At 41.3% G+C, this 19306-nt stretch overlaps 1 protein-coding gene across 3 annotated transcripts in view; it reads right to left on the reverse strand.

Annotated features, from left to right (window-relative positions):
• The window catches only part of MAZ (MYC associated zinc finger protein), a 520299-nt gene that overhangs the window by 69903 nt on the left and 431090 nt on the right, over window positions 1-19306 (reverse strand). For all 3 annotated transcript variants that reach the window (XM_044086337.1, XM_044086336.1, XM_044086335.1), the window contains exon 5: window positions 3021-3192. In XM_044086337.1, coding sequence (XP_043942272.1) covers window positions 3021-3192 — 172 coding nt within the window. The remainder of the gene's footprint in view (window positions 1-3020; window positions 3193-19306) is intronic.

Consider the following 19306-nt stretch of genomic DNA (forward strand, 5'->3'; position numbering starts at 1 on the left):
CTTACAAAGACACATCCCAAACACAGCATTCCAATTCTGCAATCAGAATCTAAAACATTTATAAATGAATCACCCTGGTGATTCACTAAATAAGTCTATGTAGTCAAAAAATCTCTCAGTGTAACAAAAAACTAAAACAGTATCTGACAGACAACTAGACATGCCCTTATGACTCTGCCAGTGGCATACAGAAATATAACTCTGATTATGGCTCAGGTGACCAGAGTCTGAATAGCAACTCTGGGGCTTCACACAGGCAGGAAATTCTCATCCAGGCGGAGTGAGGAGTGCAAGGATACACTCTTAAAGTCAATTCTCAGTGGAGACCAGGGACTTGCAAGGGTTGTTGTCCACAGACAGCAGGACTGTGGGTGGGTCAGAAGCAGAAACTATGATATCCAGTGCAGCCCACTGCATGTCCTTCCCTAGGACAGGAAAGGCATGCATGAGGGGTGCAGGTCCTGCAGAAGAAATCAATTCTGGGCAGTGTGCGACACTGCTCCAGAAGGCTCTCTTACTACGTAGTAAGCAGAAGGCTCACTGTAGCTCTCCCATCAATATCAGTACATCTACAATAATCTCTTTCAACTAAATATCCTAAGGAAGTAAGCATACTATTCACCATCCCATTCATTCCTTCCTTCCCTCGCTATTCCTATGGTCACTACTCAAGCTTGGCTCAGCAGAAAAGAGGGATAGGTGCCCTCTTCCCACCAATAACCCATGTCAAATTTTCAAGGTATGGAATCAGTATACAGGGGGGCAGCTAAAGAACAAATGCAGATTTCAGATGGATTACAAGTAACTCCATATGTCTGCCTGGATCTGTACTGCATTGGAATTGAGCCAGACAGCGACTCAGGTGACCAGCCTGATTATCAGTCACAGCACTGGTGCAACGCCAGGGAGGTAGAGTAGTGAAAGGTTGTGGCCCACACATCGCCCCAGGAGGGTGGGGATGGGGCGTGATGTTTGCATTCAGGAGCACATTAGGTTGTGTGATTTTCCTGGTGAAGACTGGGGAAACCATTACTCAAGACTACTGGGGAATTGAAGCTGCTTGAGAAGACATGCCCCTCCCAGTTGCTTCACCAAGTCCGATTTGGGGACAGGGCTGTAACTATATACATATATATATATATATATATATATATATATATATGGATCTAGGACTGTTGAACGAAAGTTCAACAGTCCGAATCCACTATCACGGAACACACTTTAACGAAAGCGCTTTTGGTAAAGTGTAGTAAAAAAAAAAAAACATTAAATCTACTGCACCCCCCCATGTGGGGGGTTGCGCCCCCCCACTTTAATATTCTCACTTCGAGATTGCACTACAGTGGGGAAAAGGGAATTTTCCCTCATCCGCACCATAGTACGACCGGCACAACAGGCATACTTATGGGAAAACGCTGCTTTGGCAAAAAGCATTTTCGCGTAAGTATGCCCACCCATTCGCGAATCTGTGAAAAGTGCGTTCGTGCAAGACCCATATATATATATATATATATATATATATATACATACGCACACACACACACACACACACATATATATATATATATATATATATATATATATATATATATATATATATATATATATATATATATATATATATATATATATATATATATAATGATGAGGAACAAATGGTTTGAGTGACCCGAGGAGGACTAATGCAATGATCAACAAGACAGCAGAAAAATAAAAAAAGTATAATCCATATGTACACCACAGGCTAGACTATCACACACACTGTTCATATCTGCTTTTTCAAATATGTATTTGTTAAACTTACAATTTAGTACGTACAATTGGGAGTGTGTCTAACAGTGCATGTGTGTGCAACACGTGTATGTGCGTTTTAATCCACAAAGAACAAAGTGCAAACCAAGGTAGTTCAAAAGTATGGACACAGTACACCTCGAGTCACAATTCATGATAAAAGGGTTGCTTTAATACTGAAATGCTGATAAAAACAACTAAAACATGTGCGCTTTCATCTTCTTAATGAAAACTTCTTCAGACAAAAGCATGAAGGAGTTTTCATTAAGAAGATAAAAGTGCTTATCTTTTATTTGTTTTTTTATCAGCACTTCATTATTAAAGCAACCTTTTGATCATGTATGTGCATTTTACTTATGTGACCATCACTTTTTAAATCAAGCAGATTTAGATCTTCCCACTCAGTGTCCCCCATCAGGGCTTCTCCATCAGCATCACATAACTACTGTCTCTATGTCCATCACTACCAGCCTCCCTTCTTTGTAACTACCTTGTTTTCTTGCACCTCTAGTCTGTATCTTGCTCCTGTTAGAATCTTTTCCTCTCACCTTGCGTTCTCCACCTGGGGCTTCTCTTCCTCCCTTTGCACCTTATCTGTAAATATTTCAGTCTTTCTTCTGACTTCTCCACCAACACAAGTATCTTCTTTTTTCATTTTCTAACATATGCAATCCACTCTCCTCCTCAAGCAGTCCTCCCCTCATTATACTGCCCTATAGAGGCAATACTGAAAATAAAGTGGCAATCACATCAGTAAAGTGCAGTGAAGTAGAACTTTGGTATGTGTTAGTCAGTGGCCATGTCTGTGAAGTGCCTTTAATCAGAACATTTTTTACAACATAAAATTTATATGTATTCGACATCACATGAGTGGCCACATTTTCAAGGTTACATTTTTTTTTTCTTTGGCAGAGTTAGGGTGGGAAAAACTGATTCTGACCTACCAGTTACTTGGGTAAAATAGCAATAAGGTTTCTAGCTGTCAGACAAGTTAAATAAATAACTTAAACTTTAGCAATGTTAGCAAATGTGTCAAGTTCCCAGAATACAGTAATGTTATGTGCAAAAGTAACTATGGAGTAGTTGCTGAAGATTTTGAGAGGCCATCAACCTATTTTGCAATGCATTTCAATCAAACCCTCCAAAACCTTGAAGTGGTATGACACATTTTAAACTTGGAAAATGCAGGATAGCAAAGCAGAAACTGAGGGAAAATGCAAGGTACCCACCTTTGCTGCAGACATCACATAAATGGTTCGGTCCCTGGCTGTGCACCTTCATGTGGTCTGTGATGTAGGCAGCACTCAACAGCTTCCCGCACACATGACATGGCACCTTTTCCTCATGGCGTACCATGTGTGCCCGCAGGCGGTCTTTTGTAGCAAAGGCTGCTTCGCATGTCTGTTAAAATAAAGGAAAATAATTGTAAAAAGAGGATCAAAGTCAGAAACCAAACAGCATAACAGAAATTCAGTGAAAGAAGGAAAACTGGTCCATACAAAATTCAGTGAAAGAAGGAAAACTGGTCCATACAACTCATCCATATTGACTTCATCTATTGCAAAGTTGCCAGCTGCCACACACATCTGAACCATTTACCAGTCCTGCTACTTTTCAGCACAGATCCCCATACATCTATTTGATGCATTTGTTTTACCATGCCTATTTTACACTATTCAGGGTCATAGGGAAGAGAAAGCTTGTGTGTGTACGAGTTACTATTTCCATGACTTTGAAGAAGTGTGTGTGTTGGGGGGGGGGTGGCTAGAAGTGGGAATATCTGGGAGAGAGAGACTGTGTGTGTGTGTGTGTGTGTGTGTGTGTGTGTGTGTGTGTGTGTGTGTGTGTGTGTGTGTGTGTGCGTGCTTGTACTGGGTGCCTTTGGCAATGAGATGGTTGGGCTGCTAGGGACAGCACTATCATAGTCAGGTCTGAGAGTGCAGTGTTAGATTTAGAGACATGGTAATGAGCCATTAATGAGTTGGTTTTACCACATCTCTGAATCAGAATTCTTTCTCTGTTGTGCTAACTTGACCAACTCAAGTTGGACAATTGGCATGGGCAGAGACATTTTCTAAATCTTAAGTTTAAAAGACAAATATGAATGTAAAATAAACACTGCCTGTGGTGAATTGTCAATAAAAAAGCAGAATTATGACTTTTTAAATAAATAAACACAAATAATTTAACATTAAAACGAAACCAAACAAAATAAACGTTTTACAGGATTTCTCAAAATGTGCTAAAGCAGGCTTAATTAAGCCTTAAGTAACAAGTTAGTGAACTATACAAGTCAGTGAACTACACATGCACAGAGCTTCACATGGACAGTGTTCAAAATCCAGAAATAACTAAACAGCTCCCTTGGCATCAGAGAAGACATGCTTCCCAATATGGGAAGCCCAAATCCATGCAGAACCTGGTAACATGAGCACAGTGCAGTTATGTTTGTTTGTTTATTTTTATTTATTGATGTTTGTTTACCGGGAAAGTCCACTGGTCCAGAATGAGCCCATTTTAAGTGGGGTCCCAGGGAGAAAAGCTCCAATATCAAAAAAACAATAGAATACAAAGATACAGAGTAGCAAACAATCAGCATAATCCGAAAGTAACATATGTACAGCTTAAGATGAAAAGTACAGTTTTGTACCTACCATAAATGTAGATGTTCGAAGATCCACATTGCTGCAGTCCTAACACTTGGGTAGTCCGCTGTCCCTCGGTCGGCCCGAATATCAGAGTATAAGGCTGACGTCGGTCAGGGCGCATTTGACTGACATCAGAACGTCAGGGTACAAATGCGCATGACCAACGTCATATCTTCAGTCTTTTCTTGCCCCAGATGTCAGAAGACCCTAAAGAAAAAGGTCAAAACCCATAGGCAACAGCTAAACAACCAACCAGCCTAACACCAAGAATATGTACAATATATACAATATATACAATAAACACAATATATCTCAGATGGATAACCCAACCCACACAACCACCTCAAACTACAGAGGGGAAGGAGGGAGGGTAAATTGGACTGCAGCAATGTGGATCTTCGAACATCTACATTTATGGTAGGTACAAAACTGTACTATGTTCTTCATCTCACATTGCTGCAGTCCTAACACTTGGGTAGAATCCCAAAGCAGAGGTAAGGGAGGATGGCTAAACTATAATGAAGCAGGAGCTGCCAGAATGCCCTGCAACACAGCAGTGGCAAACCCAGCCCTGGATTTAGAGTACAATGGAAGGTGGTAATGCCTAGAGAAGGTATGCACTGAACTCCAAGTGGCTGCCTCCAAAATATCCTTAGTTGCCACCCCCCTCAAAAAAGCTGTTGAAGCGGCAGTAGCCCTAGTGGAATGAGGCCTAATCCCAGCTGGAATCTCTTTGCCATGATGGGAATAACAGAAAGCAATGCAAAATCCAATCCACTTAGAAATAGTTTGTTTTGACACGGGCTTGCCCTGAGAGCACAAAGCAAAAGAAACTAATAACTGCTGAGATTGCCTGAACCCTTTAGTTCTGTCCAAATAATATCTCAACTGCCTGTGTACATCTAAAGTGTGCAAAATCTTTTCCCCTTTATTTTGGGGATTTGCATAAAAGTAGGCAAATGAATAGTTTGGTTTAAAGCCACACTAGAAACCACTTTAGGCATAAAGGAAGGATTAGTACGTAAAGATACCCTATCCTTATGGAAAATTAAGAAAGGCTCAACTGCCATAAGGGCCTGCAATTCAGAAACCCTTCTTGCAGAGGTAATGGCCAACAGAAAAGCAGTCTTCCATGACAAATATTTCAACTCAGCAGTAGCTGCAGGCTCAAAAGGTTGTAGAGTGAGTTTCTCCAACACAAAATTGAGATCCCAAGCAGGAGTAGGAGCCCTTCGTGGGGTCTTATATTCTTTGCCCTCTAAGAAATTGCTTGAACAAAGGATGAGAAAACAATGGTGGGTCACAGTCGTAGTGAGCTGAAATTGCTGCAGCATGAATCTTAATAGAAGAGAAGGACAAACCTTTGTCTAATAACTCAGTAAGATATTGAAGAGCCACACTTAAATCAGGCTCAGAAACATCCAAATCCTTAGCTGCACTCCAAAACAAAAATCTCTTCCATTTATCTGCGTACACTTTCCTTGTACTAGGCCTTCTGGCTTCCAAAATCACATTCAAAACTTGTTGTGGAAGTTGAGACCCTCTATGGTTTAAAACAGAATATGCCAGGCTGTTAGATGAAGAGAGTGAAGTTTGACATTGAGCAAATGACTGTCCTCCTGGGACAACAGATGTGGAATCAAAGGCAAAGGCCATGGAGGCTTCCGCACTAGACTTCTCAGTAATGGGTACCAGTGCTGCCGAGGCCAATCTGGAGCTATCAAAATCATCCTTGGCTTGTCCTGTCTGACCTTCAGAAGTACCTTTGGGAGGAGAGGCAGAGGTGGAAAGGCATACACATGAAGATTTTTCCAAATGAAAGAAAGAGCATCCACTTTCCAGGCTGTGGGATGAAACCTCTTTGTGCAAAACTTTGGCAGCTGATGGTTTAGTGGAGAAGCGAACAGATCTATGTCTGGAGTTCCCCAGGACACTGTCAATTTCTGAAATACATGAAGATCCAGTTTCCACTCGTGGGGATCCATGATTTGTCTGCTTAACACATCTGCTAAGGAGTTCTGTGCTCCTGGCAGAAACCTTGCCTGAAGACTTAGTTGTAAACTGAGAGCAGTCTCCCACAAAATCATTGCTTGCCTGCATAGAGGATAAGAATGTGTTCCCCCTTGCTTGTTGATGTACCACATGACAGTTGTGTTGTCTGTTAGAATCAACACCTGCCCTGGAAGAAGTAAATCCTTGAAAGCTATTAATGCAAACTGGACTGCTAACATCTCCTTCAAGTTGATATGTAGATGCTGTAGTCTGACAGGCCACTTGCCTTGTATCCACTTTCCGTTTAGATGAGCTCCCCAAGCTTTGTCCGAGGCATCTGTCGTTAAAATTTGACTCGCCTCTGGCCGGGTCACAGAGAGTCCCTTGTTTAGGTGACATTCCTGAGCCCACCACAAAAATTCCTTTTGAATGCAAGGTATTATTGGAATGACAGTGTCCAGATCCTGGCAGTGCTGTGTCCATACATTCTTGAGATACCATTGCAACTTCCTCATATGCAGTTTGGCATTGGGAAGCACCAGAATAGAAGATGCCATGAACCCTAAGGCTTGAAGGACTGTCCTTGCAGTCAGCCCGGACTGAAGAGATAGATGATGGAAGTAAAGGGAAAGATTCTTTTGTTTGTCCGGGGTTAGAAAGGCCATCTGGGATGCTGTATTCAGTCTTACACCCAGAAAGCACATGTCTTGAGAGGGTACTAGACTGGACTTTATTACGTTCACAGAATACCCCAGGCATCTTAGCACTGCTATCACATATTCCAAACGACGAAGAAGCTCTTCCCTTCCTTGAGCCAGAATCAGGCAATCGTCCAAATAAGGATAGATTTGTATTCCTTTCAGCCTGAAGAAAGCTATCACTGGAGCCAGAACTTTCGAATATACTCTGGGCAGTAGATAAGCCAAAGGGCAATGCAGAGAACTGATAGTGAGAAGTCCCAGTCCGAAAACGCAGATACTTCCTGCAACTTAGTCTGATAGGAACATGAAGATATGCCTCTTTGAGATCCAAAGTTACCATCCAGTGATCCTTGCCCAGCAGAGGTAAAAGTTGTTGTAACGTCAACATCTTGAACTTGGGAATGTCCAGATAAGTGTTGAGGATAGATAAATCCAAAATTGGTCTCCACGTGTTCCCCTTTTTTGGTACAAGGAACAGGCGAGAATAAAATCCTAGGCCTCTTTCTGGCATAGGAACCGGCTGTATGGCCCCTATTTGGAGTAACAGAGAAATTTGCTTGTGAGCCTCTATTCTTTGTTGAGGAGGAATGTCTGGCATGCCCTTGAAAGGAGGCAAGGTATGGAAATAAAACCTGTAACCGTGATGTATGATGTCCAATACCCATCTGTCTTGGGTAATCAACCTCCAATTTTCTTTGAAAAGTGCCAACCTTCCTCCCAAAGGTGCTGCCAGGCGAGAAGGTTCTGGCAGCTGAAAAGGTAGGTCATTGGGTTTGTTTACGAAAGGACTGACCCCTGCCCTCACCTGAAGACTGTGCAGGAGAACTCCCTGTCCTAGGCCTGAAAGAGCCCTGACCTCTGCCCCTGCCACGTCTAGATCTACCCCTAGACTGGGAATCATAAGAAGGATACGTCCACCCCTTAGTAGGCCAATTTCGACTAAACTTCGGAGGCTGAACCTGTAAGAATTCTTTAACAGTCTGCATAGACTTAGCCTTGTCTTCCATTTTCTTTAAAACTGCCTCAACAGGAGAACCAAACAAGACATCAGATTGCAAAGGGGCATCCAAAATCCTAGTTTTAACATGGTCAGATAAATTTTGATCCCGCAGCCAGGCATGCCTGCGAAGAACTGACCCAGTGGCAGCCACCCTGGACGAGGCCTGTACAGCATCAAAACCACATTGCAAAGAGTGCTTACCCACCTGTTCAGAAACATGTACTAAATCTTGTAACTCTTTACAATCAATACCTTCCGCCAGAGCATCAACCTTAGATTTCAACTGTGAAAGGAGATAATTTTGATATTTCAACATGTGAAACTGGCAATTCAAAGCTCTCATGGCTAGAGTGGAAGAAGTATAAACTTTCTTTCCCCATCTATCCAAGGCCCTGGCCTCTTTATCTGCAGGAACCGGATTCTTGACAACAGAAGCCTTAACACCCTTAGGCCCCTGGCTAACAGTTTCAGGGTCTGCCCTAGGACTCTTAAAAGATACTTATGAGCTTCAGGTACCCTGTAATACCTATCAGGTTTAACAGGAGCAGGAGGCAAAGAATCAGGATTAAGAGAAGCCTCTGCAAATACATCTTCCACCACATTTAGAACAGGAGGTATAGCCAAAGGCCTATGCTGGGGTAAAAACAAAAATTCCCTAAGCCTTTTCCTGGAATCAGAGAAGTCCTGACCTTCCCATTTAAAATGCTCTCTCATGGAGTGAAGGGTCTCTGAAAAGAAAAATCCTCAGGAGGAGAAGCTGAAGGAGTAGAATCATCCACATCAGAATCAGAATAATGAGCATACTCCTGTAAGTCTTCAGCCGAAGACTCAGACACATCCAAGCCTGCTCCCAATCCCCAACACTGGTTCCATCCTAGGCCTTTTATCAGGAGGGGGCATAGAGCCTCTAATTAAAGTAATTAAATCTTCTGCCATTTTAAGCATGTGCTTCTTGGGCACAGAACCTGAAGAACTAGGAGTGACACCCACAGAAGCTAAACTAGACCTACCTCTAGGAGAAGCCTTGGAAGCAGAAAGAGAGGGCCTAGACCCTTTAGGAAGGGAGGGGAGTACAGAAATCTGAGAAGCCCCTACAGCCTGACCTGCCTCCTGGGAGGCCACATCCTGTAAAATCAAAGTTTCCCCCTGAGACTCCAGAGAGGCCTCCGTCGGAACCACCGGTTCCACTGACGCCTCTAAAGAACCGGCGTCCGGTTCGGACGAATCCTCTAACCTAGGTTTAACTGCCTTGTCCTTGCGCTTCTTTGAGGAAGCCGGCGTCGGAGCATCCGACGGCATTTTGTAATTGCACCGCTTCCCAAAGACCAACCTGGCACAATCCAACCTCCGCTTTATAGTGCGTTTATTGAACCTAGCACAAAAGCGGCACCCAACAACGTCGTGCTCAGGTCCCAAACAAGGTATACACAAATTATGGTAATCCCTATGCGGTATCTGTTTCCCACAAGAAATACAGTTATTCACTTTTTCTGACATCCGTAAACCACTGAGGCAAGAAAAAATATTCCCAACGGGGTACTTAACCAACTCTGACTTCGGTCTGAAACTCCGAATTCGAAAAATTTCAGAATGCCGAACGGCACTTGCAACACTGCTTCTGCATCGGACCATGCGGCAAAAAAGACTGAGGATATGACGTTGGTCATGCGCATTTGTACCCTGACGTTCTGATGTCAGTCAAATGCGCCCTGACCGACGTCAGCCTTATACTCTGATATTCGGGCCGACCGAGGGACAGCGGACTACCCAAGTGTTAGGACTGCAGCAATGTGAGATGAAGAACATTTTAATTCACTTGGTTTCAAAAGTAAACATAAGCATCTGACTTCTGTGTCATTTTTAGTAAATTATCACAATAAAATATAACGGAGTACAGAAAGGTTATAAAGTATCATAGTAAAAATTCAGTCTGCAGAGGGTATTATTTACGAACAGGGATTCCCTGAAGGGAATACTCACTACAAAGGATTACTATTAGTGAGGGTAGGTAGGCTGAGGTGAAACATAAGAAGCGAGAGAGAAGAGTGAAAAAGAGAGTGGAGCTAGTATACAAGCAGGAATAGTTCTGAAGAGTAGAGCCATCAGGTGATGGTATTTGTGTGGAGAAGGAGGCCTAGAAGAGCAATTACAAATCCACTTTGAGGAAAGGTACTTTTGTAGAGCAGTTCTGAAACTAGGAGGGGAGTGTTCACTGTGGGGAGAAGGGGGAAGGTTATTCCAAAGTTTAGCTATGGTCCAGGAGTATAGAAACGTATCTCCTGCTAAATTAGGTTTATGAATGTGGAGTTAAGTGTTGTTGTTCTGACCATAGTGCTCTAACTGGGGGTGTAGATGGTGAGCAAGAAGCTGAGGGCTGGGCAGTCGTGTGGTTTGTGAATTACTTTATGAGTGGTAGCAAGTAGTGTGGGAATTCAAGCCATGGAAGTTTTCTTAATGCAATATAGTGATGGGAAGAGTGGCAGTTATTTGTAGCAAATTTGGTGATGTTATTGTAACAGGATTCTAGTTTTGTTTTTGAAGCAGAATGCAAATTAATTAATACAGGTAGGTTAAGCAGGGTAATAAATATGAGAATGCTATTGCTTCTTTAGTTGGTAAGGAGAGAAATCTACTATGCCTGTATAATAATCCTAGTTTTTTATGAGTTTTACTTATATTGGACAGGATATAAAGGTCGAATTTTAGGTCTTCATCGATTATCACACCTAACAGTTTAGTACTAGATGCTACTTCAATTATTGTGGAATTTGATGAGAGTATATTAAAGTCTATTTTGTTGACAGACGTGTTTCTTTTGGGGGTAAACTTTTTTTTTTGGGGGGGGGGCATTTAGGGAAAGGTTGCTTTTATGGAGCCAGGATTCCACAGTAAGAAAGGCAGCTTGGGTATTTTGTTGTAGTATGACAGGATTGGAAGCACAGTAGACTATGGTCAACTCATCTGCATACTGAACAAGGGATGCATTTGGAATAGCTTGGTGCAGGTTATTTAAGAAAATATTAAACAAAAGAGGACCTAAGATTGAGCCTTTTGGTACACTGGTAGGGTTATGAAAATAGGGGGAAGTAGAGATGTGCCATCCTTATGTATGTATCAGTTATGTATCCTGCTTATGTACCTCTCTTTACTTACCTCCTATCATACACACCTTAATTTTTCACATTCACCCCCAACCTACACGTTTCCTGTACTCCACAAGGAACCCTCTCTGCCCACCTAATTTGCCCCTCTCTTTTTTAACTCTTCACCCATCTCATCAAAATAAAAATTTTCTCTGTCTCTATCACATTCTTCAAATCTAAATACAAACACACTGGCTTTTACCTTTATGCAAATAAACCTCCCCCTTTTCTAGCAGGTTACTATCTTCTGGTGACATCAACCCCAACCCAGGACCATCTAGCCCAATCACAACAAACACCTGTCTCACTAAACATCCCTCTATCTTTGCTATTAACATACAATATCTACCTAATAAAGTTACAGAACTACACTCCTGGATCACCCACCAATCACCATACATCCTGGCCCTATCTGACACTTGGCTAAAACCACACATTTCTAACACTGATATACTACCTCCTCACTACAACATCTATCGCCAAGATAGAACCACCAAAAAAGGTGGAGGTGTTGCAATTATGTATTCTGAACACCTTAACCTATCCCCCCTACCAATATCTTTGCCTAACTTTCAACCAGCTGAGCTACTACTTCTAAACTGTCACCTCAACCCCTATAAGAAATTCGCCATTGCCTCTATCTATATCCCACCTGGAAAAACATTCCCATCCTCGAATCTATTCTAGCATGGATTTCTATTAATATCTCTTATGAGATCTTACTACTGGGCGACGTAAATATCGACTGGCAAAAACTATCCTCTACCTCTCCTTCCCTTCAAATCAACCTATGCAGCTTCCATCAAGCTGTCATAACCCCTACACTTTTCAACAACAATTCCCAAGGTACCACCTTAAACTGGATTCTTACCTCTGACCCCACACCCCATATCATGACCCTAGAGCCCTGCCTAACTCCCTAAGTGACCACCTACCTACGCAAGTCCATTACTCTTCCCAAATACCTAAATTCCATCATTTTAGAGCGTGTTGCAAGCTTTCTTCTTTCAATCCTCTGAAACCTTCAATAACAGGCTCACTTCCATAAACTGGGGCTTCCTTAAATAACTCCCTCTTAATGCAGCTGCTCTACACTTTAATCACATTTTTCTTGATATACTTGACTCTTCAACTCCTCTTATCAATGTGAGTTCAAAGCCAACTACTCACCTTGGCTCACAAAAAACACCCCATCTCTTATGAAAGAAAGAGACAAAAATTGGAAAAAATGGCTAAAAACTAAATCGGCAACTGCCCTACAAAAATACAAAGAACTAAGAAATCTAGCAAAAACAGCAATTAACAAAGACAAGAAAACTTCTTCCAAAAGTCTATCCTCAAAATATTCTGGCATATCATCAATAAAATCTTAAATCCAGGTCAACCTACCACCCCCAAACCCTACCCTAATAATTCTCCTTTAGAAACTGCCACCTTACTTAATGTCCACTTCATCGAATCTATTCAAAAACTTACCCAACCCTCCCAAAGCCATAACCACCCTCACACCACATGCATCACAACCCCTTTCTCTCTTAACCCCGTATCCACAGCCTACATCAAGTCACTTCTACTAAAACTGAATCCTTGTTCTCCCTCTACAGATAAACCACACCTTTCTTAAACTCTCTGCTCATTCTATAGCCTATCCTGTCTCTAGCCTAATAAATAGATCTATCCAAGTGTTTACTGTCCCCGAGATCTGGAAATCTTTCTACACAATTCCACTTCACAAAGAGGTAACTCCACTGAACCCTCTAACTACAGACCCATTGCCATCCTAGCTCTTCTATCCAAAATCCTCGAAAAATGTATTCACAATCAGTTTTTAACTCATTAATGAAAATCTTCTGACCCCACTCAACATGGTTTTAGGCCACACCACAGCACCTCCACTGCTCTCCTATTCTTCACTCACACTGCTGCTGAAGCCAGAGACAAAAACCTCTGTGTGTGGTGCCTCTTTCTCGACCTCTCTAAACCTTTCGATACTGTCTCCCATTCCACGCTACTTCCCAAGCTTACTGACCTTAATCTCTCTCCCTCTACTATTCGCTGGTTCTCAAGCTATCTATCAAATAGGCTCCAGTCTGTCAGATGGCAATCTGCTTGTTCCCCTTTCCCACCTATCCAAACAGGTGTCCCTCAAGGCTCAATCCTTGGTCCCCTCCTACTCAACATCTTCACGAATCATCTTTACTCCTCCTGCAACTCCTCCTCCACCCTCATACAGTACGCCGATAACTCTACTCATCTCTTGTGCTGACAACATCTCTAAACTTCTTTCCGTCACCCAAAACTCCTTCTCATCTGGGGAAAAATGGCTCACAGAGCATCAACTTATACTCAACCCCCAAAAAGCTGAGCTCCTACTATTTCTCCCCAAAACTCTCCACCACCTTAAATCCACCTTTACTATGTCTCATCAAAGCTGGGCCTCACATTAAGTTACTGGGTACAATAACCGATAACCAACTCAAATTTGATATCCATACCCAGCACTGTATCAAAAAAACTAATACAAAACTGGGTCTTCTCTACAGGAATAAGACATTTCTTACTTCCAACTCCAAACCTACCCTTGCCCAGGCCTATCTCCTTCCATGTTTCTTCTACATCTCCCCTATCCTAACTTACCTCCAGTCAAACTTTCTCTCTAAATTAGAACAAGCTTACAATAACATAGCCAGATTTACCAATAACCAGCCTTATAAATCCCATCATTGCCTTGCCCTGAAAGAGCTTAAATGGTTAGAATTCCCCCAGCTCTTACTACCTGCCCAGCTGCAGCTCACACACTCCCTACTCAACAAACAGCTAGCCTGCTCATCACTCTCTACCTTAGTATCCCCTTATACCCCAACCCAGTCTCTTTGCAGTTCCAACTAGCACCTTCTAGACATCTACAAACTCGACAAAACTTATGGTAAACTCCTCTACAAACACTCTGTGTACCTTGCGTGGAATAGGCTACCACCTCACATTCGTAGCAACACTAGTTCCAGCTGCTTTATAACAGAAGTCAAGCACTACTTTCTGAACTCAAAAGCCTGTCTTTGCCAAAATCCTCCATAATCTGCATTTTCTTTTATTTTCACTACCTGTCTTCATCTAATAATTTAATGACTAATCTGCTCACTAGACAATACTACATTATGCTGCTTGGGTAAGAGATGCCGTTATTGTAAATAATTAGTTGTATTTACTTCATTTTGTTTTACTTTTACTTACAGTTATTTGTTTCACCTGATTACTGCATACATAATTTTTTGCTTAGATTGTATTGCTGCATTGTTTTTCTTGGGTTTCGTATATTGCCTACTATGTTATCTCTTTATGTTTCTATTGCTGGAGCTTCCTTCCTCGGATCTCCACTGAAAACGGGCCATTGGCTCAGATGGACTAACCTGGTTAACAAATGTCAAATAAATAAATAATAAATTAACGTTACACTTACCATAACTATAGATATCCGAGTAGATTAGTGTTGCAGCACAGATATCTTGTGTCTTCCTGCCATGAAGAAGCACACTGCAGGCCCGATTCCGACAGCCTTTCCATCATCCCTATCCAGCAGAAGTCAGAGAACTGACATCTGGATGTCAGGGTATAAAACAGCTATCCACCGGTACCATCTTCAGATATTTGTAAGCGGTGTTAGTCTGATATTGAGGCAACACACCCCTTCCAGATGTCTAAAGTTTTGAAAGACATAAGAGAATGCACTAACATTACAGTAGAAGTAGATGAGGGTGATAATGACAGATTAATGGTACCTACCTAAATCCACAGCCATCGGTGGGGGGGGTCCAGCAGACAGCAAGGGGTAGGAGAGTGACAAGTGATACTACAACACTCATCTACTTGAACATCTACAATTACTGTAAGTATAACATAATTGTACTGTGTTCTTTCTAGTCACTGTTGAGGTACTGATTCTTGAGAGCGATCCCAAAGCTACAGGTTGGGAGGATGAATATCTGGTGGCCCCTGAGACATCAGATTCTGTAGGGTAGCAGTAAGAAAACATGTCCTTGTCCTTTGGAAGCAGTACCTAAATGGTAATGTTTGTTAAAGTCAAGGACAGAGAACCAGGTAGCAGCCTCTAAGATGGTCTGAGAGAAAAGAACATCTTTTAGGAAGCTAGCGGTGGGCACACTGTGTTTCGTGGAGTATGCCTTGACAGAAGCTGGTAATAGTTTTCCATGATGAACACAGCAGAAGATAATACAATTAGCTATCAATTTGGAAACAGTCTGCTTGGAAGAACGCCTACTTTTATTTCCTTCTGTAAATGCCTCTAAAAGTTGTTCTGCTACATTTGGAAACTTCACTCTATTAAAGTAATATCTGACTGGTCGGTGTACATCCAGGAATTTAAAATTTGTTCAGCTTTATTCTGCGGGTTAGAAAACAACACTGGCAGGAGTATATAGCATGACTCGACGACAGTTCTGGTACTTCCTTGGGCAAGAAAGAGGGGTTAGCTCAGAGGGTAACTATCTCTGTGAAACAAATGAAGGGTTCCTTTGCATATCAGGGCTTGTAGTTTTGAGACCCTCTTAGCCAAGGTGATTACTATCAGTAGGGCGGGTCTCCCAATTGGGCATCTTTAAAAGAGCAGAAGGTGCTGGCTTAAAGGGTGACATGGTATAGGACTTCTAAGATGGCTGCACACTGATCAAAAGCTAGTCTTCAGCTCTCCCACTGTGAAAAAAGAAACTGCTGCCAGATATACTGTCAATTTGAGCAAAATTAAGTTATTGGCTAGTAACTGTGCTACTTGAAAGTCTGCAAAAAAAAAATCCTAAGACAGCATGAAAGAAAATCAACTAGAAAACATGAAGAGAAAATACTGACTGGGAAGAAACTTGCAGCTGTTCAGCAAAAAGCAGTTCAAGCTCCAGCTTTGGTGCAAGACATGGCTTCCAGTAATTTGGGGGGAAATATAAGTCAAATGTGCTCAGAGCTCACTACAATAAACAAAACACTGAAGCAGTACATCAATTCAAATAACAAAAGGCTGAAAAAATAGAAGAAGCTTTAAATATATATTCAGATGAGCTGATACAATTGCAAAAGTAAAAGATGGAAATGAGGATTGGGAAGGTGGCCTAATGGTTAAGGTGTTTGCCTTACAAACACAAGATACAGAGTTTGAGTCCCCCCAAGGGATAATTGCCTAGGCTTAAAATGGCTCACAAGAGCAGTTAGCCTACTACTAATCTATGAACCTAATCTATGAAGAAAAGGCAGGCTGACTATGAAACTGCTAAAATAGACATGATAGAATTAGAGGACAGACCATGTAGGCAAAATCTGAGATTTTCTGCTATATCAGAAAAACTAGAAGAAACAGACTGCATTAATTTTATGATGGCACAAATAAGTAACTGGAGTGGTATTCCACAGCAGGAACAGTTATTTGAAAGAGTACACTGTGTGTGTGTGTGTGTTCCAAATATGCCCATGAGAAAGTAGTTAAGACCTTTATTAGTAAAGATGCACATCTACCAGCCAAAAGAGTTGATCCTGACAAAACAGTGGCAAAGGGGCAAAGTATTAAAAGTTGGAGACAGTGGAGCGTTTGTGGGAAATGATTACTCACTATACACCAAGCAGAAGAAAAACAAATTTATCCCAGCAATCAGGGAATATTAGGAGGCAGGTGTGAGATTCAAGCTGCTGTATCCAGCTGTCTTCAGAATATTTTTCCTGGAGGATCAAAGTCATTCCTTGATGCAGAACATGCTAAGGAGGAAATACAAAAGTTTGTCCAACAAAAAGTGAGCCATCAAGCAAAAGGGGACTGCTTCTCATTCTTCCGATAATAAAGCGCACAGAGAGATTTTGCCAGTGAAACCGTTTCCAAAGGAAAATGCTTGAGAAACTGAGAAAAACACCAGAGCTGACCAGAGGAATCAGAAGCACTGTGGAACTGAACCAGAATCTGGAGTTGGGAGATGGACATGAACAGGAAGAAGACTAGCAACATATAAATTAGTGAGTAAATCTGATACTGTAAAGCATCAATCATATTTGTGAAATATGAGAATAAGTGGAAAGAGTGGACTTTTGTTGATTTTGTTAGACTTGTCTTGTACTGCACGGCATCTACCTCACCGTGTCATTAATGCTTGGAAGGACTGTGAAAACAGAGGAGGAGGAAGGTATAAGGTAACAAACAATGTTTCGTTCAACAGTGTTTCTATCTGAAAGTATGCAAGTAGTTTCCACACCTTGGGGAGGGGGAATAAAGACAAAAAAAAGAACAAACACCAATTAGTGTAAGTAGAAAAGCAGACAATAACACGCGTCTTAGCAGAGATAACCTCAATTTCAGGTTATCTAGAGCCTGTGTTAACAGCTGTCTATTTGGCACAAATATTCCTATTAGGAGGGTTAAACTTCACCATTTGAAACTATGCATAGTATTGTGTGTTTGCATTAAGTTAATAAGTTATGGGAACGTTCTGGAGGTGTGTTTGGTTTCTTGTTTGAGGGTTTTTATTAAAACAAAAAGCTTGTAAAATGCGACATAGGTTCCAATGTTGATGATAAAAGAAAATAAATATGTACAAAGGATTAACCTGCCAAACATTAATGGATGCATGTTTCACTATGGCTGGAATGAGACATTTTAAAAAGCTGCCATATATAATAGATGGGAATAATGGCTTCTTACTGTAATGGTGATTCTTTCCTACTATACTGAGTGTGAATGGCCTCACAGGTATAGAAAAAAGAAAAGAATACTTAATCATATTAAGAAATGCACAGTGTCAATAGCAATGCTAAAAAAGACACATCTAGAAAACCAAGCATGTGAAATTGATAAAGAAATTATTTCAGGAAAGATATTCTGCAGAATATCAGGGACAAAGGAAAAAAGAAGTACTTACATTACTTGCCACAGGAGCTTGAGTACTGACAGTAGAGGAGAAAAAGATAAAAATGGCAGATTTCTAGTAGTAAGGGGCTACTGGCAAATGACGAAGATTACACTGGCATGTATTTATATTCCATCTAAACTACTACTTTGGAGCTTAAAAATTTTAATTGGGAAATAGTACTTATAGGTGGGGGATGGAATTTGATTTGCCAGAACAAGGATGTATCTGGTGCGCCTAGAAAGGAAATATAACAAAAGAGGGTGGATTTCTGAAGAAATACGCCAAAATGTTTGGTATGAACATGTGAATTCGGCAGCAGGAACCTGGAGAGAATTTATGTATTACTCCCCAAGGTATAACATCAGGGATAGACTTGACAGAAATTATATTTCACAGAGACGCATCCATTTAATTGAGAACTTTGAAACACATCCAGTAACTATTTCAGACGATATGCCAATAATTACTAAGATATAAACATAGGGGAATGAAGTAAAGTTGTGACACTGATGCTTCCCCACCTACCTGATAAAAAGACAGGAATTTAAGGAATGGGTAGTAGAAATTTTCCAGGAGTTATTAGAGATGAGTGAAAAATTTTCAGAAGTTATACCCAGTGAGTGGGATAAAATGAAAGTGAATTTTAAAAATAGGGTAGAAATAAAAGAGAGAGAGATCTGGTTAAAAACTAACAACAATTATTTAGAGGGAGCTGACAAAGGTTAAAAGTATTACAAATTAAGGGGAATCTCACAGAACAACAGGAGGCACAACTGCAGAGTGCTAATGAGAAAATAAGAAGTTATGTACTCACCATAAAGTTCCATGTGAGTTGTTCATCTTGCCTTCATTCTTTGCTGATGGGTTCGGAGACGATCCATCGGCTCCAGTACGGCCATATGCAAAGCTCGAGGTCTTGCAGTAGCTCAAGGCCAAGCCCCTATCACATGACGCACTGTGAATTACCTCAGATCTTGTTTGATGCGTGTACAATAACCATATAAATGGGCTATTCTCCTATAGAGAGGAAGAAGAATTGAGCAACCAGGATAAGACCTACCTCTAGGTCAACTATCAGCCAGGAGGGGAAAGGAGGGAGAGATGTAAGAATGAAGACGAGATGAACAACTCACATGGA

This window comes from Protopterus annectens, chromosome 10.part0 (assembly GCF_019279795.1).
Source record: "Protopterus annectens isolate FY-2018-M chromosome 10.part0, PAN1.0, whole genome shotgun sequence".
Classification (NCBI taxonomy): domain Eukaryota; kingdom Metazoa; phylum Chordata; order Ceratodontiformes; family Protopteridae; genus Protopterus; species Protopterus annectens.